Source organism: Rhinolophus hipposideros (assembly GCF_964194185.1).
Source record: "Rhinolophus hipposideros genome assembly, chromosome: 7".
NCBI classification, from domain to species: Eukaryota; Metazoa; Chordata; class Mammalia; order Chiroptera; family Rhinolophidae; genus Rhinolophus; species Rhinolophus hipposideros.
Genome location: NC_138053.1, coordinates 3,210,980 through 3,234,617, shown reverse-complemented (window position 1 = coordinate 3,234,617; position 23,638 = coordinate 3,210,980). Strand labels below are relative to the sequence as shown.

General features: G+C 44.5%; 1 protein-coding gene across 8 annotated transcripts in view; it reads left to right on the top strand.

The window, feature by feature from the left end:
• Positions 1-23,638, top strand: part of AUTS2 (activator of transcription and developmental regulator AUTS2) — a 1,101,951-nt gene that overhangs the window by 1,017,882 nt on the left and 60,431 nt on the right. For all 8 annotated transcript variants that reach the window (XM_081053759.1, XM_081053755.1, XM_081053758.1 and 5 more), the window contains one exon: positions 3,171-3,222. In XM_081053759.1, coding sequence (XP_080909885.1) covers positions 3,171-3,222 — 52 coding nt within the window. The remainder of the gene's footprint in view (positions 1-3,170; positions 3,223-23,638) is intronic.

Sequence of the window (23,638 nt, the reverse complement as noted above, 5' to 3'; positions counted from 1 at the left end):
GGTCTCGGGTGGCCCTGCTTGGCCCGGGGCGTCGGGAGCCCGGCCCGCCCGCGGCGCCCGCGCAGGAGGAAGGAGCTCTGGGCTCGGGACCCGCGGCCGTGGGAGAAAACACTCGGCGTAAGTTTCGAGGAGGTCCGCGTGTCTCGTGGGAAGCCCCTCTCCGTGCGGGCGCCGAGGGCCGTCGCGCGCGTCTGCCACGGAGGGGAGTTCGAGTGGACGCCGAGCGAGGGCGGCCGCCTCGCAGCCGCGCCCGCACCGAGCGCTGTTGTCCGTGCCCCTCGGTGTCCCTGTGCCTTCCTCCAGTCTGCCGGACGCAACTTTTCTTTCAACACCAACTGCGGCGTCTACTCATGTTTTAGTGTCGGGAAACAAACTAGCGCTCCCCGCGCGAACACAAAGCCAGCAAAAGGGAGCTTTGATCCTTTTAAACCAGCGTTTTGCTTCCCGCCCTCCCCGTGCAGAACCGAGTGGGGGGCGAGATGGAGTGGGAGCCAGAGCTAACGGTCTGCGGGGCGGGTAAAGGTGCCCGCGTTCAAAACGAGGGAAGGAGGGCGCGCGGCCCGCCCGTGCTCGGCTCGCCACGTCTCCATTTGTCCCTCCTGGTTAAAAAAACATCAGCTAGGAAAGTGGTCCGGGTAACATACGGAATAACAGACGTTTTTCTAACAACAACGAAAAGGAAAAGGCCCCAAAGACTAAAACCCAGTGAGCCAAAGAATGTGCACAAACGCTTCAAAAATGGAAGTAGAATGTGGAAAGTTCATGGAGGAAAAGCAAACGATTTTCTTGTAGTTTCCACGTAAGACTCTGGCTAAGACGCCCTTTTCTGACTTTCAGCGCAGCGGTCCGCCACAGTTTTAACCACCTGGCCGGGAGAGAAGGGGTCCAGAACCCTTTTATGATTAGTCAGAGCCCCCCGTTGCAGTCATTTTCTTTTGGGTGTTTTTATGTGGCGGCCTTGTTGCGACACCCCCTTTCCACATGCAAGAGGCGTCCTTTCAGGCTTTGTGACACGTATCAGAAAGTCAAAGGGCTCCGAAAGCTTTTATTAGAAGGTGTACTCCTAAGCGTCTCTGAAGATCCTGTCAGATTTATTTCGGTAATAACTTAACTGGCTGGCAACATAATAATGACATCCTGTAAGTTTGCTTCAGACATAAGGAATGCCATAGTTACCTGCTTGAGAACCGAGCGTGCAGCCCAGTGAAGCTGACAAAGGTGGCAGCCCCCAGGAGGGTGCGCAGGACAACCAAAGGGCCTGTTCCCCTTCACCCAGAGCTTCTGTCCCATTCCATCTCTCTCTCTCTCTCACACACACACACACCAAGTGCAAATAAAAACGCATTCAGGAACCATTTCCTTTCCTTCCTCGTGCTTTTTGTATTTAGGGTTCAAGTCATTTGTTTTTTCATTTCTTTAAGCCAGTTACATTCATTTTAATAGGTAACTCCAAAATCTGCAAGGGTTATTTCAGTTTGGTAAAATGATTTGCACTTTTTTTTCTTTTAAAACATCAACTGGAGTTTTATTTTTTTTAAGCCATTAATTTATCATAGCCGTTCCAATTAGATCTAATAGACACTTTTTCATTGAAAATTGGTGAAATACTCTTATCTCTTAAGTTTTTACCGGGGAAACACATTCCTGGAAGTCTCAATGTTATAATTTAACAACACTATTCCCGTAATTTTTGCTTTTATAACGCAATCTTCTTGATCTGCTTAATGTATAGTTAATTCCCCCACTATGCAACAGTATTTTAGCAGTTTGTTTTTATTAAAAGCTACTATAATAATTTTATTTAATTATGTTTAAGATGTCGGGAAGGCCCTTAACGTATTTTTTATTATTCCTGCAAAATCAGGAAAAATCCATGTAGAATTTATTTTAAACTGTTCATGTATGAATGTATGCAGCTCACTTGTTTTGTACATATATTCATTTTTTTCATGATCTGTTTGTTACTCTTCTGAACCACCCCTACAGTTGGAAAATTAGAATGAGAATAAAGGGAAAAGTAATCATAAAAATATTTTATGTCTTCCTATATCACTTGCTTTGAGAACTAGAACATGGTCCCCAGATGTACACAGGAATATCTCATCTTCATCAACATAACGTGGAAAGACTAAATTGAATGTCTTCTTTGTCTCCAAAAGCCAGCCTGAGTCAAAATACTTCAGATTCCCCCCTTCCTCTATTTCTTACATTTCTTTCTTTTTTATTTATTCAACATTCAATGCTTTGCTTTGTCAAGCATGCACCTCTCTAAAAGTGAAAGATAAGTGATTTTTTACAAGGGTTGATTAGCAAAACAGCGTAAATATAATATAGCCATTATAAATTTAAATGTAGGTACATCTTCAAATTTAAGTAAGGATACTTAATTTTTAATTCTTTAATTTTTCAAGTTCTAGTAATATTCAGTGCTTCTGAAACATAGCGTTTTCCTCCAAACCGACTTCATGTTTATTTTCCGGAACATTAGTGTATAATTTAGATTGGCTTTACTCTTGCTGTTTAAGCAGGCTTATTTCACTTCCCTCAAGCCACTGTAATAATTAGCAGACATGATCTCTAGAAAATGGAAAGGAAATTATCCTGATGGCATGTAGAGTGTCAGGTTTGGGGCAGGTTGGCTTGCTTAGGTTTCAACACCAAGGTCATCCTGGTTACTATAGGAATAGGGATCTTGGGGTCATCAGAAGAACATTTAAAAATTAATTTCTGGGCGTGCTAGTCGACACTTTTCAGTGAGGAAAAGCTTAGCATTAAATAATAGGCATTTGTGGTTTATGAAAGAAAATTGAAAAATAGGCATGTCTGCAAATATATAAAAAGTACCATTTCCAAAATAATCTGTCAATAATATTGCAAAATCATTATGTGAATGAGCTTAATTGCTTTGTGTATCATCTCATAGAAATATGTTTTGCACAGATAATATGTCTAATAAGGACACGTTTTTCAAAATCAGATTTTTCCTCCCTGGCAAATAGCTGCACTGCAGGTCTCTCTCATACAGTCACCTAGCGCCACCGTATGGGGCTGGGGGGAAATTTCTGCTTTCACTGTTAGGCTTTTCTAAAGTGCAGTAAATTGATTTAAAATAATGGTAATGATGATGGTGATGACAGTAATAACACTTCCCCCCCTTTCTTGTTTTTCAGGCATCAGATGCCAGCTCTGAAAAACTCTTCAATACTGTTATTGTAAACAAAGGTAAGAGTCTTTAATTATGAGCAATGGCTTCCATATTTTTATATGTGTTTCATTGTTGTTGCCTAGGAAGAAAAAAATTAAAAAAACAATGGTCTGTCTTTTTTTTTCATTCTGGAACTACTGTTCATATTTGTATTTTTGCTTCATATGACTGTATTTTGTGATTCCATTGAAAACAGTTTAGTTTAAAAGAATACATTGAATCCTTATTTAAATTGATTTGACTAAGAAGTCATTACTATCTATGTGACTTTAATTTAATGTAGGAAGTGGTAATGGAGAATAATAGTTCTCGAAGAGCCTTAACTTCATTGTTACTTATCAACTACCCAGCAGTTGGAGAACTATAAATAGCCAATTTGTCCTGCGGACTCTAATAACCAGTGGATGTGTAGTAGTCACAATATTATGGTCAGAAGCCAAGCCTTACTCTGCTGTGGGCTTTCTGTAAAGTCAGTAAATGAACAAGAGGGCAAAATTTAAATATGTGCTATCCCATTAATTTCTTCCCAATAGTAATATAGAGTAAGAGAGACTAATGATAAAGGAATACGTTTAAGGGAAAACTTAAATCATTGCCAATAGGTTTCTGGGCAGTTTTCATTTGTAGCCGTATTGTTGGAAATAATGAAATTTAAGGAAGAAGTGTCTAATCACGGGCTTTGCAAAGGTGTCTTGATTCGAAAGGTATAAATTATATGAACTATCTGATCTTTTCCTCTCCACTGTGGAACTGATTTAGGTGCTCATATGATAATTGCTAGATGAAGAAGGTGTGCTTTCTGTGCTCATCTCATTCTGTTACATGGAAGAGTTGGGCCCTCATAAAGTTTTTGAAATCTGAAACCACTTCAGCATTCTGTAGCTAGCATTTTTGCTACCTGGTTAGTAAGACACATTTCCAAGTGCAGTTATTTGGAGCTCCTGCATGTTTTTAGAATTGGAACCAACTGCAATTTTAAGTAGTACATTATGTTTAAAGTTCCCTTGAGGTGTATATGCTTATGTGATTGCTGTTACTCCCAGAATTATTGTCATTGAATTTTATCTTTTTTAGTGCATAATGGAGTCTTCCAGTTTTATATTTCATCATATTTTTGATAGACTGTATACTTTTGAAAGTTTGTATAAATTTGTTAACCATAATGCTGAAAGCCCAATGAAAGAAACTATGTGCAGTTCATAGCATACAGTGCTCATGTGTAAAAAAATGCATAATTGTTTATTGGTTATTTTGATGAAGGAGAGGATTGATTGGTAGACAGTGGTGTATCCATGTGAAAAGGGGAGGAGGAGGAGACTGAGATGGCCAGGTGGCCAAAAGGAGGTCTTCTGTGTTTCAGTGACAGCCCACTCCAGCCCCTCCCAGGCCCTGCAGCCCCGTGTGACTGTGTCTTTCTTTGGCCAGTTTGCTCTAAAGCTGTGGAATGTGTTTGCCCTCTCTGGGATCAGCCTGGAATGAGAGTTGGCTCCGGGACCTGCATTCAGGCCGCCGCTGCCCTCACCAGGCTGAAAGCCTCTCTTCAGGAGGGATGAAGAGTGATTGATGAGGAGAAGCGCCCTCTGCCTCTTTCCTCCTGCTCTGCCCCCTGCTTTCCGTTTTCCAATCAAATGTTTCCCACATTCTTATTTGTGTTTACTTATAGAGTGTGATTTGTGGCATCTATTTGGTTGTGAATAGTCACCCCCTGACGGGGTGCCTTTCTTCTGAGCTGCTTTTCTGGGGGTGATTTAGTTGCCTTGAAAGGATTAAGGTTTCTTTGTGTACACGAAAATCAACATAGGCTTTTTCTAAGACTTGCTTGGGAAACCATACACAAATAAGCATTTTAGTTGATGGCAGATTATTCTTTGCCCCTTATTTCCATCAAAATGGCCTTTCCTTTCTCCTCCAGAGTTTCCCCTTAATGCCTTATGCTAATTCCTGTTGGTAACATAAATGACAAGCAAAGGAATCAATGCAAATCCAGGTGCTGCCCACTAGACTGACTGGTGTCCAGCACCCGCCCTCCTCCCCTGAGAGAAGGAGATTAAGGGGGGCAGGGCAGGGGGCAACGCATGGGGACAGTTTTGTTAAGGGGATTAGTATTCAAACTGCTAAACATCAGGAAAACAACTTCAAAAAGAGATGCATTGTGTAGTGATAATGTCAATAATTGCTTCAGGACAGGTGCAGAGAGCCGCCAGGCGTGCTTTTGGTTTTCAGTCTGTTTTCACTCCTGGTCTGGAGGTGTTTACTGGATGGATGGTTGACAAGGCCTTCAAGGAATTGTCAGCTTCATGCACATCAAGTTCAAGTTCTCCTGCAAAGCAGCCTGCCTGCCTGCAAGTCAGGTCTCCCGTCTCTGTCCAGTATTCTTAGCCAAGAGCAATAAAAAGCGTTGTAAGAAAGGGCACATTTACACCAGGTAACAAACACGACTGGGAAAATCTTCAAAGCCTCAGTTTATTGAACAGTCTAACAAGCGTGCAGGGAAGCTGACACGTGTATTTCTCCACCTCCAGATGTTTAAAGCTACATGTCACCTCTCCTGCCCAGGGGTTCCACAGTGCTTGGGCCTTAGAGAAGCCTGACTTTAAGCTGCGGGTGAGCTTATGCTGCTGAGCCCAGCGGCAGGCAGAGGTGGGCCATAAAACCTCCCAGTGGGAGGGAGGCAGTGCTAATCTCACACACGGATTGTGTTGGGGGCTGGGGGGCACATCTCTGATGCTGGGGCTGAAGCTCCCGGCTGAAGCCGCAGGGGCCATGGCTCAGGCCCAGCAACCTGCTTGTGAGCTTGAATAAGTCCTTTAGCCTCTGTAGGGCAGAATTTTGAACCCTAGCAAAACCTCCTCGTCCTGGGCCACCATCTCTGGTGGGATGTTTCGTGACAGTTACTTGGGAAGCGAGGAGGGGCTGACACAGCAGGTCTGATGAATATACTTCATATCACTTCTGCCCATTGATTGTATTTTGACTTTCTCTGTGTTGGAGCCCATCCAATTTAATAGAGAACTAGTAAAGTTTCTTGTGTTTAGGTGCTCCGAATCGTTACTTTCTTCTGATGCCTTTTATTTCCCACTTTAAAACAAATTAATCAAGCAAAGCGTGCGTGCTTGCGTGTACCCACGACATGCCCAGTGAGTACTGAGCATGTCAAAAGAGGTGGAAAGATGAGTCTATAAATTGCAGGCTTAGGGCTGTAGACGTTATAAACTGGTTTAAGTTTAATCAAGGTCATGGTTGCCTTATTTAATCTTCATGTGTTTAAATGTTTACAGGATGTTCATATGAATTTTATGAATCCTTCTGTCTTTGTGACTCAACCATCTGCCCAAGAAAAAATTAATTTTCCCAGTGAGACCGAGGAAGGCTTACTTCTTGTGCATGTTTAGTTGGTTGACTGCTGTAGGAACAACAGGACTAAATTCTGAAGGATTTACCCTTAAGGGAACTCTCCAGTCATGTCAGTATGTCCAGCCAGTGTGTATTACCCTTTCTTACATACTGTAGGACCTACTTCTTGGCGGTTTTGCCACTTTGATATATAGAGAGAAATGCAGAAAATGACCATCCTGCCAAGAAAGTCAGTCTCTTTTAAATTCTGGTATTGTTTCATGGCAGAGCTACCTGAGGAGAAAAAAGGAAAGAAGGGAAGCCCTGTCTGGGAGGAGGGAGAAGAGCAGTCATGTGTTCTGTGGAGTCCGCTATTTACGTGCCAGCCCAGTGTGGGCCCATGGGCTAGAATAAGGGAAGAGAAAAGGCCCAAGTCACTGCCCCTTCTTGCCACAGAGCCCTCTTCTAGGATCTACCCTGCCACCAAGGCAAGTTGTAGATGATAGGTGGCCAAGAAGTGTATTTCACTCCATGACTTTATCACCCCTTCTTTTTCCCTCACCTCTAGCTTTGGGCCCTCCTGGGGAAAGGTCCCCTGAACCCACTGTTAGAGAGCTGAACCTAGCTGAGTGGGCATCTGAAGTGCTGGGGTGGGGAAGGACCCAGGAAGGGATGAAGCCCCAGTTGCTCCCCCGCTGTGAGCAGCCAGTGTCTACAGAAATGTGAACAGCAAAGGAGCAACCATCACCCTCCTGGGTGGGACTCCCGCTTCCCTTCCCTCACACACACACACACACACACACACACACACACACAGCTCAGCCGTGGGAATTCTGGTGGACACTTGTGCACCACAATGAATACTAGAGGGACCCTGGGGCCGCCCAGAGCTCTCTGACCAGGACAGTTTGTCCTTTTCTGGGTCCTACCAGGCCTGCTGGTGGATACACCTGGTCTCTTCTTGGGTCCTTTTGTACAGTGGTTTCCTTGGGACACACATGCACTCAGAGCCTTTAAGTTAGTAGGGCCTTTCAGTATTTTCCACAGTTTGGTTTTATCAGCAGTGTGGAAAGGACACCTAGCTAAAAAATTGCTTGCGATTTGAGGAAATGAGGTGAGAGAGAAGTTACCAGAGATACTGCTTGGTGTGATGAGGTTCAGTAACGGAGTACTTAATCAGTTCTTTAATGGAGATGATCTCACCTCATTCATTAGGTCAGACTTGAAGGGGCAATTCCTTGGTTTGGTGACCAAAAAGCTAAGTTATATTACTACCAAGGCCACCATTGACTTAAGAAAAACCCCTCAGCTAAAATAATTCTGTGCTTTTTATATAAGTGAAAATAATGCAGTTGTTGACTGTGGGGTGGCTTTCCTTAATTTTTTTTCAGAGTTTAAAATTATAATGAGCACATGGAGACCATTTTACATTTCCTTGTGGTGTATTGGGTTTGGTTGGAAGGGGGACATGACCCAAAGCACATGTGCACAAGAATCAATAAATAAACAGCCAATTTCAAACTCTGTCAATTAGTTGCGATTTTGTAATGTCTTAAAATCTAGATAAGGGAAAGCTGTTGTGGAACTTTTCTTTAATTCTCTTTCTCCCGATCTTTTTTTGTACTGGTTCGGAGTGTACTCTGGGATCTTTAGGGGATAGAAATGTCTGAAGTGTGGAGAATTAAATACTATTGAAGGGTAATTGCTGCTTGATAGGAGACAAAAGAGTTATGAGTGGTTCAGTCCCTCCTCTTCCGCTACCCTGCAAATAGCATGCAATCAGTTCCTTTTGTTGTGGAAATGGACCTTCCTATAGGCGCCAGGCTCTTACATACAGAACTTGTATAGAATTACTCCTTGAGACTCCTTGGTAACATACCACCAGAAAAGGTCTAAGGTATTTCATAGTGTGAACAAAGGTTCCTGCTGGGTTTTTTACCAGCTGCTGCCTGGTCTTTTCCCTGACTTAGGGATGAGTGTGAGGAGTCCTGGGTAAATACTGGGTCCCATCACTGGAGTTTTAGTGAGGAGGGTGGAAGATACTCTGAACATTCAAATCAATCTGGGTGGTATCTTTGGAATAGAACCTTTACCGTGATGTCACTTTTCCACATAGACTGTAGGCCAGATCCTGTGTACCCCTGTGAGCTGAAGCAAACTACAGTATAAGAGAATCCGTTCTTTTAGTCAGATAAATATTCTTTTGTTGACGTTTGAGCCCACTACGTAATAAAGCTCTTCGCTTACTTTATTGGATGATTGCTGCTGTTCTCTGATACTTGGCAATAGTAGCAAAAAAGCTGGAATGTTGACCAGCCTCTCTTTTCAGTCCATTCATGTTCAGGGTTTTGTTTACCCAGTGACGTGATATTTGATTGCCTCAGAAAGTCATACACGCTCATAGGAGACAGTTGGCATGAACAAAACACCCAGTCAGTTCTGGAGTCTTTAATGGGGGCCATTCAAGGACAAAGAGCCTCCTCACTGGTGACACTTTCTACCGCAGGCTTGGAGTTTCCCCGCATGGAGGAAGCCTGTGTCTATCCCATGGCCTCTGGATTATTTCTAGTTTCTGACAACTGCAGAAAAATGTTGTTTTCTCTGAAAATGTATGTTTATTTAACTAGGTTTCTTTTTGCTTCACAATCTGGATTCCATTCAGTCAGTTACCACTCCAATTAACTAACAATTATTTAACATTAACAGTAATTACAGACGCCAGTTAAGCGCCTACAGATGTCAACTGTTAGCTTTGTACCTAATCACTCAATGAAATGGAGAAAGTTCAACAAACATCAATTAGCCAAGCAATTAGTATGAGTTAGGAAAGAGCATGTTATCATGTGTGAGCTGATTCAATTTATTTTATTTTGGCAGTAAAACACACACAGGCAGGCGGCAATAAGTTCCTCAGATAAGATAAAATTCTATTGTTTTGCAGCTTACTTAAGAATTCTCTCCTTTCCTGTGCACAAGTCAAATATACTCTTGCCTGGAATTTATTTATCAAGCAAAATTTGTCTCAATTACTCCGAAAGCCCAGCAATGCTCAGTCTCAGGAAGCAACTTTGGTGAATTATGAATGCACTGAAGATACTGTGTAGGGAAATGTCAGAAAATTTCAGCAGAGAAATGATTGATTCCCACACAAATAATCTCCTCTGTGCATTTTGGATTTTTACCGGTTTATTCCTGAACCTATAGGGGTCAAGCAAGTACAACAGAGACTGTCTTAATTTCATGGTGCCTGAGCTATTGCTCAGCTCTTTTGATTTTGCCTGGAGCAACCATCAGTGTTTTACCACTTCCCCGGTCTATGCCTTGAAAAAGGAGAAATGGTTGTCTAGTAAGGACCTACTTTGTGAATTCACCAAAGAGATTCTGGGCCCGAATTCGGAGGTTCTGTAGCCCTCTCCCATGCCCCACCCCCATCCCACAAGCTTGACTTCCATCCATGGCTGAGCTGCCTGGACTTACTGGAAGAGTGCGTTCTAAGGCTTGATTATGCAAGGAGGCCCATAAATTGGTATGTGGAAGTTCATTTTACGTCCAAGTGGCAAGCTGGCCATGAGTGGCCATGCCTCCGGTTCCCCTCCTGGAAATGATTTCTCACCAGCTCCTGAAGCCGGTGGGTAGGAGTGGAGGGAGAGCCCTTCCTTTGTGGGGTGCACCGTCAGTTCGCTGTGGGGGTGTGTGCAGAATGCTCCATCTGAGCAAGCCTCTCAGCATTAGTTGAATCCACGAGTTGAAAAATAAATATTAACTATCCCGCCACTGGTATAACTTAGGTAAAGAGTCAGCATGCCCCGTATGCTTTTCCCCTGTAAACCTCTTACTAGTACTCAGCGATACAACAAACAGTGGGCTGTCACAGCTGCTTTCTGAGAAGTGCCTTTGTCCTGTCCGTCCTTCCGTCCGTTTGCTTGTGCACATCAGGCTTCAGAGTCTCACGACAATAACGGCCTCATAATAAGTATGTCAGCCATGGAACAGCCGCAGCTCTCCTCGTCCTTATTCTGGGGCCCAGGCGGAAGGAGCAGCCCCCTTCCTGGTAGTTGTCTTGGTGGAGGGAAAAGTAGAGTCCGAAACCTAGAATGCCCCTTAAGGTTTCAGCTTTTCCGACCATCATTGGCCAGAACGAGTCCCTAAGTCTTTTCCCACCACCCCTCATGAAGTGTCTTGTGTTCCTGGAGGTTGGGAGGAAGTTTTCCTTGATGGTGGAGGCTATCACCAGGACTTCTGGCATCCCAGGAGCCCCATCCCAGGGGAACCCCGAGTCGTCATGGTTACTGCATGGCGCCAGGGCTCAGCTTTAGGCATCTGGTTCCCTCACCTTCTATCTAATAACAGAATATTGCTCCAAATTTCTACTCTCCGTGCCCATTCCTGTGCCTATAAGTGGACTGATCTTTAATTTTCAGTCAGATTTGATTAGAAGTGACTTCGGGTTTTCAAGCAGGAGCATTTCCTTAACAACCAATGGCATAAGCATGAGGCCCAGTCCTGTGCTGAGGCGGGAGGGGGCCTGTTAATAAGGACTAGTGTTCTGTGGGCGCTCAAATCCTCTCTGACCCTTGTAAAGCTTGTCTTATAAAGGAAGAGGTTGAGAGCACATCATTGCTTTGCTAAGAGTCCTTTTGAAGAGGCAACTGTTTCAAGTGTGCCTGTTAATAGACTGATGTGGGAGGCGGTTATATTCGGATGCCTTTAAAAGCCACTTGGAAAACATTTTCCCCCTCTTATCTATCACCTTTCACATCTCTCAGCAGAGTAACACTAAAACCTAATTTTAGCCAAGATTACATCATTTTCTCATTATCTGTTTATAGCTGGGAAAGCCTTTTCCATAGTCAAGCCCTTTTCCCTGAAAGCCCAGCTATGGAATTCCTCTTGTTTTGTATCATTTTTCTTGACGTTTCAAGTATGCTCTGTCTTCTGCTGAACTTGTTGGGTTGATCTTTTAAGTCTTCTTCATCCATAGACTTTACCCATAAGCTTTGGTTTAACAAGGACTCTTCTTCTGAAATCAGATTTGTCATCTGCTAAGTAAATGATGTCAATGTTTGTTCCATTTATTCCTTCAATTGGCTAGAAGTGGAAGCCATATTGAAATTATCCTTTCATTCAACAAATATTAAGCACTGAGTAACAGGCTCAGGAGATAACAACAGTGAACAGATCATATTAAACGTATGAACCAAAAAGTAAGAATTTAAATATATTTTTAAATTTGGAAAGAGGCTTTTGAAATGGTGTGATGGGAAAGCAGCCACTTACTAATTTTTTTTAAATGGCCATAAGAGTTTGTCAGGAGGAAACGCTGATCTGAGGTGAGCCCCTATGGGTCGGCAACTGGAATAGACCAGTCCTCAGTAGACTGCAGGTGTGACCCTTTCAGGGGCCACAGTCTGCCAGCTTGTGCACACTGTCTGACCAAAACCTACCACTTTGAATTTTCCATGTTAAAAATGGATGCTTTTGTTAAGTTAATTAAACTAATAAAAAGGTATGGAAGAGCTCTTGTTTTGTGTGTCACCTATCAATGGGGCCTCTTTTTTTTTCATGTTTCCTCAGTTAGATTCTGTTCTTCCCATTTGTGCCCGGTTGGCATACTACAAGGAGGGGAGGGTTGTATTACAGTAAACACTGCTTTTAGTAACAGAAGGTCCGGGCTCCAGCTGAGCTGAGCGACGGGTCACCAGGAGCACATCACTCCGCGGGACTTGTTTTTCTCGTGGTAATGTGAGAAGGTTGAATGGACTCCAAGATCCACCAAGGTCTAAAGGCCAAAGTTTGCTTTTGAACGTTCTAGGTCCTTTTCGAGCCTGAAGCTTGCACAGAGGGCATCCATTTTCCCAGATAGCTGTGAATGACACTGTGAACACTGCATTTGAAGAGAGTGGTGCCTCGTGGCCAATGCTCTGACTTCAGTCCTGAACTTGTAAGGAAGAATAGGGCTGTCTAACCCTCTCTCTTCTCCAGGAGATCCCATCTATGTAAGAAAGACCTTAGAGGTAAGAGGGGGCTGAGTCTCAGGGGTGGGGCAAGAGGGGAGAGAGTGAGGAGCTACTGTTTGATTACCAGCTGTTTGATATTAACCTTCGGAATTAGAATAACCATGTAGAGTGCCCCTTGTCTGTTGGTCTGCATTTTCAGTGGTATTACAAGAGGTGTTTTATCTGCTTGCTAATTGTTTATAAAACCCCACTGTAGAAAGAACTTAGGTGCCAGGTTCCTTTGTACTTGACCTAAGTGGACTGACTGACCATTTCCTGGGCAGGAATTGCTGCAGATTAGATGAGGATGGGTCCGGCCCTGCTTTACAGCTCGCTGCTAGGTGGCTTCTTTTTCACATTGGTAAAATGAGTCTTGGATGGACCATTCTCGATAATCTAGGGAATGTCACCACCTTGCCACCTGTCTTTAGCTGTCAGTACATTCTCGCACACTACGCAGTTCATCAGAGCCCTGCTTCTTCCAAAGGTAAACTAGGCCTGCTGGACTGAATCCGTCTTACCTCCTCCTGTTCTTTTGCCAGGAGTGATGATAGTATCAGCTTCACTCTCTCAGCCCCACACTTGCTGTTTGCTGCGTTTTAGCTTTACTCAAAGCCCTGTCATATCTATTGTGGAAGGGTTTGTTTTAGAGTAAAGAAAGAGAAGTAATACTTTGGTGTCTTGGCATTTCCCAAGAGGTAGCACAAATGAAAATTGTGAATGGATTTAAGAAGGAATCGGGTTAATTGTCAATACCAAAAAGGAGAAGCGCCTGACTTCAATAGGCAGGCTCGGGGTGACTCGTTAGAGGGTGGCTCTCCAGGCCCACTGAGGCCCAGCCAGCTATGAGTAGCTGATACGTGCCCACGTGACTCCTTACCCTGAGTGACTGACTCGTTACCTGTGTGACCGTTTGGCGGGGCCCTCGTCCCCCAGAGCACAGCTTCGGGTCAGGCTCTGCCGAGGTTCAGTGCTTTTCGGCTGAGGAAAGCCAGCCTTTGCACCTCCTCCTTCTGTATTAGCTCCAGGACAAACTTGAAAACTGCCTACTCTAAGGGTTTTTTGGCATTTTAAAAGTTAAGGCCGACTTTCGACTTTCGGAGCCTTCTCAGCCTCCTGCCAGGTATCTTATCTTATTCAAATATCCTAATTGCTACTCAGGCTTCTGGGCTGCACATCATCCTAGCACCTAACTGACAAAATAGACCTTCACCTGAGGGCCTCATTATGCTTTCTGCCTGTGCATCAGGCCAAAAATACCTCCACAATACGTGCGCGACACCCCGGGCTTCCAAGTGACAAACAAATAATTGGGTGAAACAAACCCGGGCGCGGAGCAGCTGCCATCGGTGTCGGGCACAGAGGAGCCCACGGCAGAAGCAGTCACGACGCTGCCTGGTTCGTGTCAGGGCAGGTCTTTGAACAGTGGGTTGTGCTGACACCAGAGAATGACAGCCTTGGAAATGGCATGCTAGTTACTGCTGCAAGGAAGGCCTCTGACGGCGCCCATGACAAGCAGCTGTCATTTCCATACAGGTGAACAACTGACATCCTAGAACGGGGAGGGTGGGAGGCAGGCATGCAGCTGTGAGGCCAGCAGCAAAGGTGGGCTGTGGACAGGGGGTCTCAAGTATTGGTGACCATTTGTGTTTGTGTCTGTGACAAAAGATGGCCTTAAAACACACGCGCACACACGCACACACGCGCACATCTTATCTTTAATTCCTGCAGCACTCATCCGAGAGAGGGCTGCACAAAATACACTGTCAGCTTTTTGAGGAAGGGACCACGGCCATGCTGCTGCCCAGTGCCTAGCCCTGCAGGCTTAAGGAATTCACTGAAAGGATCTTGCCGTTCAACTCTGCCCTCCTGATCTTCTCGCCGTGGCGTGCATTGGCTTTCCAGGACCAGGACTTCGTTTCAGTGGGAAAGGCCGTCTCTGCTGATGAGGAGCTCACCACTCACCACTCCGAGGAATGGATCAGCTGGGGTTGAGGTGCAGAATTGAATGTAGACCACAGGTTCTCCAGTGCGGTGCCCACATAGCTCCACCGGCAGCCCCGAGGAGCTGGGAGACGTGCAGAATCTCACAGAGTCAGAAGCTGGGGCTGAGGCCCGGGTCTGTTCTGAACAAGCTTTCCAGGTGATTCTGATGCAGACGACCACCAGTCTTGAAGCAAGGAAGAATATCTAGACATTTTGTAAATGCCCAAATGATCCATGGATCACTCAGGGAAACCCAGACTCTTGCTGAACGACAGTAGGTCTATTCATCGTCAGAGAGCCTTTTATTTGTTTATCTGTGACGTCAGATGCACCAGACCTGTTGAAGGTAACGCTGGACCTGCCATTGGACTCAGTTGTCCTCTCGTCATGGATTTCCAATCCTTCCACTCTCTCTGGCCTGATGAACAGCCCCACTACTTGTGTGTGGTGTGGCTGGCAGGTGTTAGGCCTGTACTTAGAGCTGTATAATGAAGTGAAGCTATCTGATCTAGATAGAGTTTGGAACCACGACCTTGGGCCTGTGTTACACTATAACCAGCTGAGCTAACTTGCTCAACCGCTTCTCAAAGACAAGCTGTTCTGTTTAGTTCCTGATTGGCAGATGCTACATCACTAATGTCCGCTTGCCATCTGCATGAGGGGTTATCCCAACACACACACACACACACACACACACAGCAAATGTGCTGTGATTACCAGTAACTTTTGTGAACAAAGTACTGTGTAAATTCCTTGTTAAACTGCGATCGCTGAGATTGTAGAATAATGAACAGCAGTGTTTTGAAGTGTTTTTCCCTTCCATGTGAAATATCAAAGTTTTAAGCTATAAAGTTATATCTGAGTTGGGGATTTCCAAAAATGGTAATACCTTAAGTTTCGGCAAGTCAGCAAAATATGTAAGCTTTCTTCGGTATCCTTCAAGAACAGACATCCCCCAGGACTTGATGTATTAAACTAGTGACTCTCCAACTTCAGCCTTCACCAGAATTATCTGGATGGCTCATTAGGACAGATTGCTGAGCCCCACTCTGAGTTTCTGACTTAGTGGGTCTCGGTGAGGAGGCTGGGTGAAAAAGGTGAAGAGATCAAGAAGTACACATTGGCAGTTACACATGAGCCATGGGGATGTGAAGCATAGGGAGGATAGCGATGGTATTGTCACTACGTGTGGTGTTGGACACCATCTGTATGGTGTCAGATGGGTACTAGACTTACGAGGGGATCACTTCGTAAGGTATATAAATGTCTAACCACTACGCTGTACACCTGAAACATTGAATGTGAACCGTAATTGAAAAATAAAAGGAAATTTAAAAAACAAGAAAGAAATATGCATTTGAGATCTACAGAGTAATGTCAACAAGATGGCCAAGTGGGAGACCCCAGCTTCTGTCCCTGCAAAAAGATCAATAATTATAATTAGAGATTCACGAACAGAAAGAACTCTGGGAGAGCCCTGGAGTCCACATAAGAAACTTGAGCAACACAGTCGGACAAAACACTGCAGAATAAGCTCACGGGGAAAGGAAAAAGGCTTCATCTGGCCTGCACCATCCATCCCCCAGGCGGCACTGGCCTGCACCAAGGGAGAAGTCCCCGGCTGGACAGACTTCCCCTCACGGGGCAAGAAGGCGTGTGAGAGCAGCTCGGGGCACCACGCAAACGTGCTGCTTCGGTTTCACTCCACACAGAGACCAGCAGAGCTGACATATAAAGAGCAAAGAACAGACAAGAAAAACTGCGACTGTCAGTGTCGGCCGTGCTGTGAGAGCTCAGCCGTGCACAGTGACCCACTCTGCAAAGGGCCCCAGCCACGCTGCGCTCCCTGCAGATGCCACCAGTTTTTGCCTCCCAGGGGCCTTAAATGACCTAAGTTTCCAAAACCCACAGGTGATAGACATACTTAGAAATCCACAAGTGTTACCAACGTGAATGGACTCTTCATTGTGTTATTCTGTGCTATTGCTCTTGCTTTGCTGACAAAAAACCTAACAATTAGCACAAACACAGAATCAATGCAGATTTGGGGAAAATGTTTACTATGAATAAAATACATAGAAACTGGGAGGAAAAACTTGTAGTTCTAACAGGCCACCAGGTGATGCCCATGTTTTCCGTCCCAGGGGCACACTTTGGAACTCGTGTGTGTTAAGCTTCCCAAATTTAAATGCCTTTTCCAATAGCAAAATGAGAATCAGTTGAAAGTCGTATGAAATGTGTCTTTTTGTGTGAAATGAGACTTGCATATGAAAGCGAATGCAGTTTCATAATGGATCCCCATCAGCAGCTTTTTAAAAAATGAACATTGTCCAACTTGACTAAACATCGAGAACATTAGAATGAACCCTATCTACACCCATTATCCAGGGTCATATCTATCAGGATTTTGCCGCAGTTGTTTTTTTAGGTGCTAGGATAGATAGGGTGAGGAGATATCTATTCTCTTTTCTTTATTGCTGATTTTAAAGCACATACCAGGAATCTTGTCATTTCACCCCTACGAACTTAAGTGCATGTCTACTTTAAAAAAAAAAAAAATGACTATTTTTTCTACGTAACCACATTCTGTTTATCAGACTAACAAAATACACAAGAATTGCTCGGTATCATCTAATACCCATCCGCAATCCCATCTCCCAATTGTCTCACAAGCGTCATTTTACATGGTCTACTCCCCTCCAGATACACACACTAGGGTCACATATTACTTATTTTAATCAAGAGCCATCCACACCCTCCCCAGCCTCCCATTCTTTTCAAGGCAGTGACTTGTTGAAGGAACCAGGTCAGCTGTTTTGTAGACATTACACATTCTGGAAGCCCTTGTGGCTTCCAGAATAAATTTAGTTTGTTCCTCTGTCCCTCATATTTCCCATAATGGAAATTGGGCCCCAGAGCCTTGACTAGACACGGGTTAGACTTTTTGGCAAGAAAATACCATACGTAGACATGGCAGAGCTTTATGTTGCCTCATACCCGAGTATCTACAATGTCTGGACATCCCAGTTTTAGTGATACCAGGATTGTTCAGTAAGTTCAGGACATGGCAACCTGATACCTGCATTGCCAAGTTCCCCGTCAACTGTTATCTAATGGTTCCACTCATCGGTGAGCCTTCCCGGATCCAGTATTTCACACGTGGCAAAAGGGTGACTGTTCTGCCAGTCCGCCACATTGATTGGCTGAAGTTCTTCTGTACAACAGGGCTTCCCCTCATCGACTAGAGCGCTTTGGTTACCCTCAGATATGATCAACGGAGAAGACAAATGTTTCTTTCCTTTTAATTGCAAGTTATCAGAGCGATAAGTTGGTGCCCCTCTAAGAATTTTATTACTATGTCTACCCTTCTCTGTTTGCATTTTTCTAACCCATGTTTTTAATCCCTTGAGCCTTTTCGTAAATGATTTGTGTTTAATCAATGGAAGGGACAACATGTCTGAAAATGAGAATGTCGTATGGAAAGGCAACATCAGATGAGATTGTACACACGGACCTGTGTGTGCATTTAAGTCATACCTGTTCTTCACAGCTCTGTGCAAGCGCCACATCCTCCAGGAAGCCCTCCCGCCTTCCCAAGATTTGAATACTTCCTGCATGCTGTGTTTCTCAGTAGAGTTGGGAATGCGCCTGGCTGTCTTACCCTGTCCTCTGAGTTCTACCCCCACCATGGTGAACGGCGGGGTGCTCTACATAAAATCGGGGCTCATTTCTGTTTGTGGAACCTCAGTGACTTAAAATGTAACATCCTAAGTTATTTCAAACCTTGGAATTTAGGTTATAATGAGAGGCTAAGTGACCTGATTAAAGAAAGTACCATGTTTCCCCGAAAATAAGACCTAGCCCAGTTTTATTTTACTATAAGACGGGGTCTTTAATATAATAAACATTAATATAATATAATACCAGGTCTTATATTAATTTTGCTCCAAAAGATGCATTAGAGCCGATTGTCCAGATAGGTCTTATTTTTGGGGAAACACTGTATAGGAAAGTTTGGCTCTTACTTGATCTGATCAACGCATTTAGTATTATTAGATAATCTGATGATCCCAACTGGGCATTTTTCAGGAAGAGACTGAGAGCCTCCAGCAGCTGTGCCAGCGTGCTGTTTCTGTACTTCAGAACGTAGCCGGGCCAAATAGGTATTTTATATGTGAGAAAACTCCTATGACTGACTGTTAAGGGACAGAGCCAGTTCTTATGTCCCAGCCTTCTGGTCTCCCAGCCCCCTGCTCTTTCTACTATGCCAGCCCAGCCTAAAGGGGGGGCCTTGAGTTTGATAAATGAAAAATGCCTCTGACTGACAACACCGTTTCTCACTCAGCCTGAACTGTCTGCAGTGTGTTTAGGTAGAAGTGCTTGTGCAGGTCTAGCCGGGAAGCCTTGAGGGGGAGAGAGCATGGGAACAGCCTCACCACGAACAACTGTCGGGTATATTTAGCCACTTACTTTTATGGAAGACTTAGTGTGATATTTGAACTTCACCTCCCACAAAACTATATTTTCTCTGTTTACAGAATTGGAAACCTACAATGCTGATTAATAAAAATTAAACTGTAAAAGCTGTAAAAGTATTTCAAGTGGTGAGACAGCAGTTAAGACTGGAAAGCTTAGTGAAGTTCTGAAAAGTATTTAGAACTTGTTACTTTAGTTTTTAAAGCACCCTCTGGTGGTGTGTCTGTGAGAGGCAGGGAGAGAAGGTGCGTTTCCCAATGGGGATAGCACTCATCCCCTATGAAGCCGTTTTCACTTTTTGTTCCTTTTTATTTAATCTAGCCAGGTAGTCCAACTCCCTTTGAGTTTTCTGGTAGCAGAAGTGCAGGAAATGCCTGCTATTCATCCATTTTCTGTGGAACGTTCTTCCTTAAAGAGCCTCCAGGCCTCACCCACCTGCTCATGCCTGGTGCCCGTCTTTGGCCCTGTGTGCCTTTCCGCCTCGTGGACAGTGGTGCCAAGGCAGGAAATCACTGTGAAGCATCTTTTATTTTTTTTTTTAATGCTACACAGAGGTATTTGAACCTTAAAATGCATGCTTTTTTCAAGGCCTCCTCACCACCACTCATTCACCAAGTGCTCTGTTCATCCACTGCCAACGCCATCCGCAGCGCCGAGCCAGTCATTGCATTTCCTCCATTCCTGCCCCCGGCTGCTGAGCAGATACCGGGCTGGTAATTCTGTGTACATCTATACCCTCTAGCCCGAGCAGAAACTCTTGAAAACATCTAGAGGGTTCCTGCACTCACCCGTTCCTTCCTTCATGTGTGGAACAGTCACAGAAGTAACTGCCCAGTACCCACTCCCACCACAGCTGTTTCAGACTCAGCTCCCTGGGCTGCCCCCACCTCACCCACCCCACCCGAGGCCTTTTAGGGAAAAACTGAGGTCTGTTGGGGAAACAGCTTTAGTTTTCCTCTTCCAGACACGGAAGGTCTCTTCCTCGTGACCCAGAGGGAGCTGGGTCCTTGGCTTTCTTCCCCCTTCCGTTTTTGACCCCTCAAGTCAAGCCTTTCCGTGTCTACTGCTTTTTTATTTCCTTCAGTCTTTCAAGAGTATCCTTAGCTTTAAAAGGAACAACACAATAACAACTAAAGTACAAACAACAGCTCTCTATCTAGCCCTGTTTCTTCTTTACGTATTTAAACAAATGAACATTTTTTGGTATCTTTCTTTCCCTCTCCCTTCCTGTAAAATACCTTGCATTTGCATATCTTCTGAGTGGTAATTAAGTGACCGTATTTCGTACTGTCTAGACCAGGACACTGTTGAAAGTGAAGCAAACTGCTATTAAGAATTACTTTGGGACAACAGACCTAACACTGGGCTGGGCGTGCAGACCGGGCCATGTGATCACCCTCGTGAGAATCCAGGTTCTTTTACAGTTTGTTAAAGTGCCATCATCCACTAGGGATAGGAACTAACATTGACTGAGTACATACTTAACTATGAGCCAGGCTTCGTTCTAATCACTTTACATGGATTTACTCATGGAATCCTGGCAGCCTTTTGAGAGAGTGTTGTTAAGACCATTTTGACATGGGGAAATTGAGGCACAGGGAGGCTGAGCAAGCTGCCCAAGGTTATACTCGATCCTCACTCCTGGTGCATCATCCCCCATGTCTGCTGAGGTGGTAGCAGAGTTTTCCAAATGTCTATCTGCCAAGAAGGAATGTACAGTGAAAACAATCACCTTCTAAAGTAAGTATTTGTTTAGGGTTGCTTAGCTAGAACAGGTTCCCTAACAGGAGTGAAATACTTAATCCTTTTCTCAATGAGCCAAAGGGGCCTGGAATAGAGCAAGTAGGGATTAACCTATCACTATTATTCTCTCAAACACAAATTTTAAAAACAAATGGAAAAGCCAGTTACAGCCCCACAAGGTAAAAGTCTGGGGCTTTTTTTTACTGGTTTTTCTCACCTCACTGTGTTCTCATCCCTGGAGGTAATTTAGGGTGGTGTCACTTAAGAGCTGGAGTTAGCCTGGTGACCAGATATTAAGTTGTCAAGTTCTTGATCCTACCTAGGAAACTGGCATTTTATCTTAGAAGAGAGACTTCAGTGCTCCCTTTTCTAGTCTGACATCCCCTTTCCCCTTTTCTTTCTTTTCTCTTTGCCACACTGCCCCCCCCCCCTTTAAAAAGCAGTCTGAAAGCCTTTCCTGCCAAAATCTGAATCCTTACCCCTAGGCAGCTCCAAAGTTCAATGTGAAAACGTGTAGCTTCTTTTTTCTTTTAATGTCATCTGGCTGACGGGGGATTTACTGAAATCTAAACTTACTTTGTTTGCTCTAATATTCACCAGACTGGAGTTTAAGGAAGCGGTAAAGACTCAGGTGCCTCAGGGAATACTGTTAAGGTGTGAACATCCTGTCATTCACACAGGTCAATCTGTTGGGATTATGTGGGGGAGGGGGGAGAAAGTGGCTGAGAAAAAGAGCTTCTCAGCCCTCATCCCGGCAGGCAGGTTCCTGAAGGGTGTTGTGGAAAGGGAGTGGTCGGTGGGGATCTTCTTATTGTCTGGGTTTCCAAGCACACCCTCACACACTCTCACACACCTTCACGCAGCTCTGTTTCCCTGTGGAAAGGTACTGTCTTGGTCCTTGTCACCAAACTTCTTCAAGGAGGAATCCCTTCTCTTCTTATTTCTCACCATGCCAGGCTTGTTAACCATCTTAGAGCTGCTGTTGGCATTCAGTAGCTGAGAAATTGAGGAAATTCAAAGTGATTTCAAACCCAGCACCCTCAGGTAACACAGCTTATCGCTGTACTTTGTGAAGACCTCCCTAATACTGAGAAGCTCAGGTCAAGTTCACATTTCTCCAGATGGAGGTGATAGGTCCCCAGTCAGGTGATGGCATGAAGAAACAGCTGGCACTGCTAAAGTGAAAGTCTTTAATGAGAGATCAGAAAAGGGGTGTTGCTGAGGTAACATGCTGTTATTATTATTATTATATAATAATGGCACTGCTTGCTGGGTCCCGAGAATATGCCAACTGCTCTGCTTGGGCCTAATGGAGACAAGGGCCCTACCTGCAAGGCTGTATTACACCTACTTTGCGGAGGCTCAGGGAGACGCGTGCTAAAGGCCACACCACGGACGCGTTGGAGCCAGAATTTCATCCCTGTGTCCATCATCCATTGATCAGATAACTTTCTGCCGACTTGTGCACAAGACTGTGTGCGGAACAGTGGACCCTGACACGGACGTGGCTTTGCTTTTAGCAGCTCGTGGTCTCCTGGGGCAGCAGACATTGACTCCAGGTCTGTGAACCATGAACTCTTTTTTCTCACTTTAAAATTTTTCCCAAAAAAATTATGTTGCAGAATTTCAAACCTAGAGAGAAAATGAAAAGAGTACAATGAACTCCTGTCCCCGTCACCTGGAGGCACCAGCTCGTAACGTTTTGCCATGTTTGCTTTCCCCCCTCCAGTTCTTAGGGTAAATCATTACTTCAGTATTCTTCCGCATTTTTCTACATAACCTCAATTCTTTATCACACCTAGGAAAGTTACCTGTGATTCCATAATTTTATCTCAAGTTCATGTTCAACTTTGCCCTTGATTGTTTCCAAAGCTTGTTTAAATAGTGGGCTTTTGTTGTCTTCCCTTTGGATCCAGGATCCCATCAGGTCACACACTTGGTCTCTTTAGCCTCTTGAAATCCAATCTAGCACTCCATTCCCCATCTCCAACCACACGTACCTTTTAAATTTTTTTAATGGTAACGACTTTTTGAGGAGTCCAGACTGGTTGTCTTATAGAATATCCTAAATTGCGAATTTCCTCATAGTGGCATTTAACTTGTTACCCAATTACTTTTTAATTAAAAAAAAATCCCATTTTCTGTCTGCTTTCTTACCACTTGTAATGCAGGGACTCTGGTCCCACTCCCTGCACAAGAATGCAGGATATGGTGAGGCCAAAAAGGAACACCCACAGAACCATGAATAGGGGAGTCATACCACTATAGTCTCGCTGGTGACTGGGTTGGAGACACAGGAAGCAGGAGCCCCAATCTGCCACCCGCTTCTCTGCCAAGTAACCAACCCCACGAACCACCCGAGCCACAATCCGCACTTGCTAGCATAGCCACGGCAGTTATATCAGTGGCCAGTGGCTCACTGGTTACAGGTGACGGCCAACTAGTCACAACCGACGGCCATCTACTACCTGAGCCAGCACCTTTCCACATGAGGCCGAGAGCCTGGAAACTGCTCTCTGGAGTGAGTCCAGTTTACTGGCTATTTTGGGGGAGTACTTGGAGATAGTCGCTTTGGGAAGGGGCTGCATGTGCAAAATAACTGTAGGAAGAGGCAAGGGACTTGGACATTTGTGTGCAGCATGTCCACTGTATTTTGTGTACATAATTATAGTTTAAAGAGTCAGATGCGCTTTTGAAGCTCTGGATTCCACTGGAATTTAAGGATTTTCTTCTCCCTCTTTTTTTGCAGAGATTAGTTTGTAGTTGCCAATAGCCCTGGAACTAGCAGACCGCTTAAGGCATAGTCTTTTCATTAAAAAGAGATTTAACTAATTAGATTTGACTATCAAGCTGACAGGTTAATTGATAACAGGAGTGGGGCTCAGGGACTGTCGTGCGG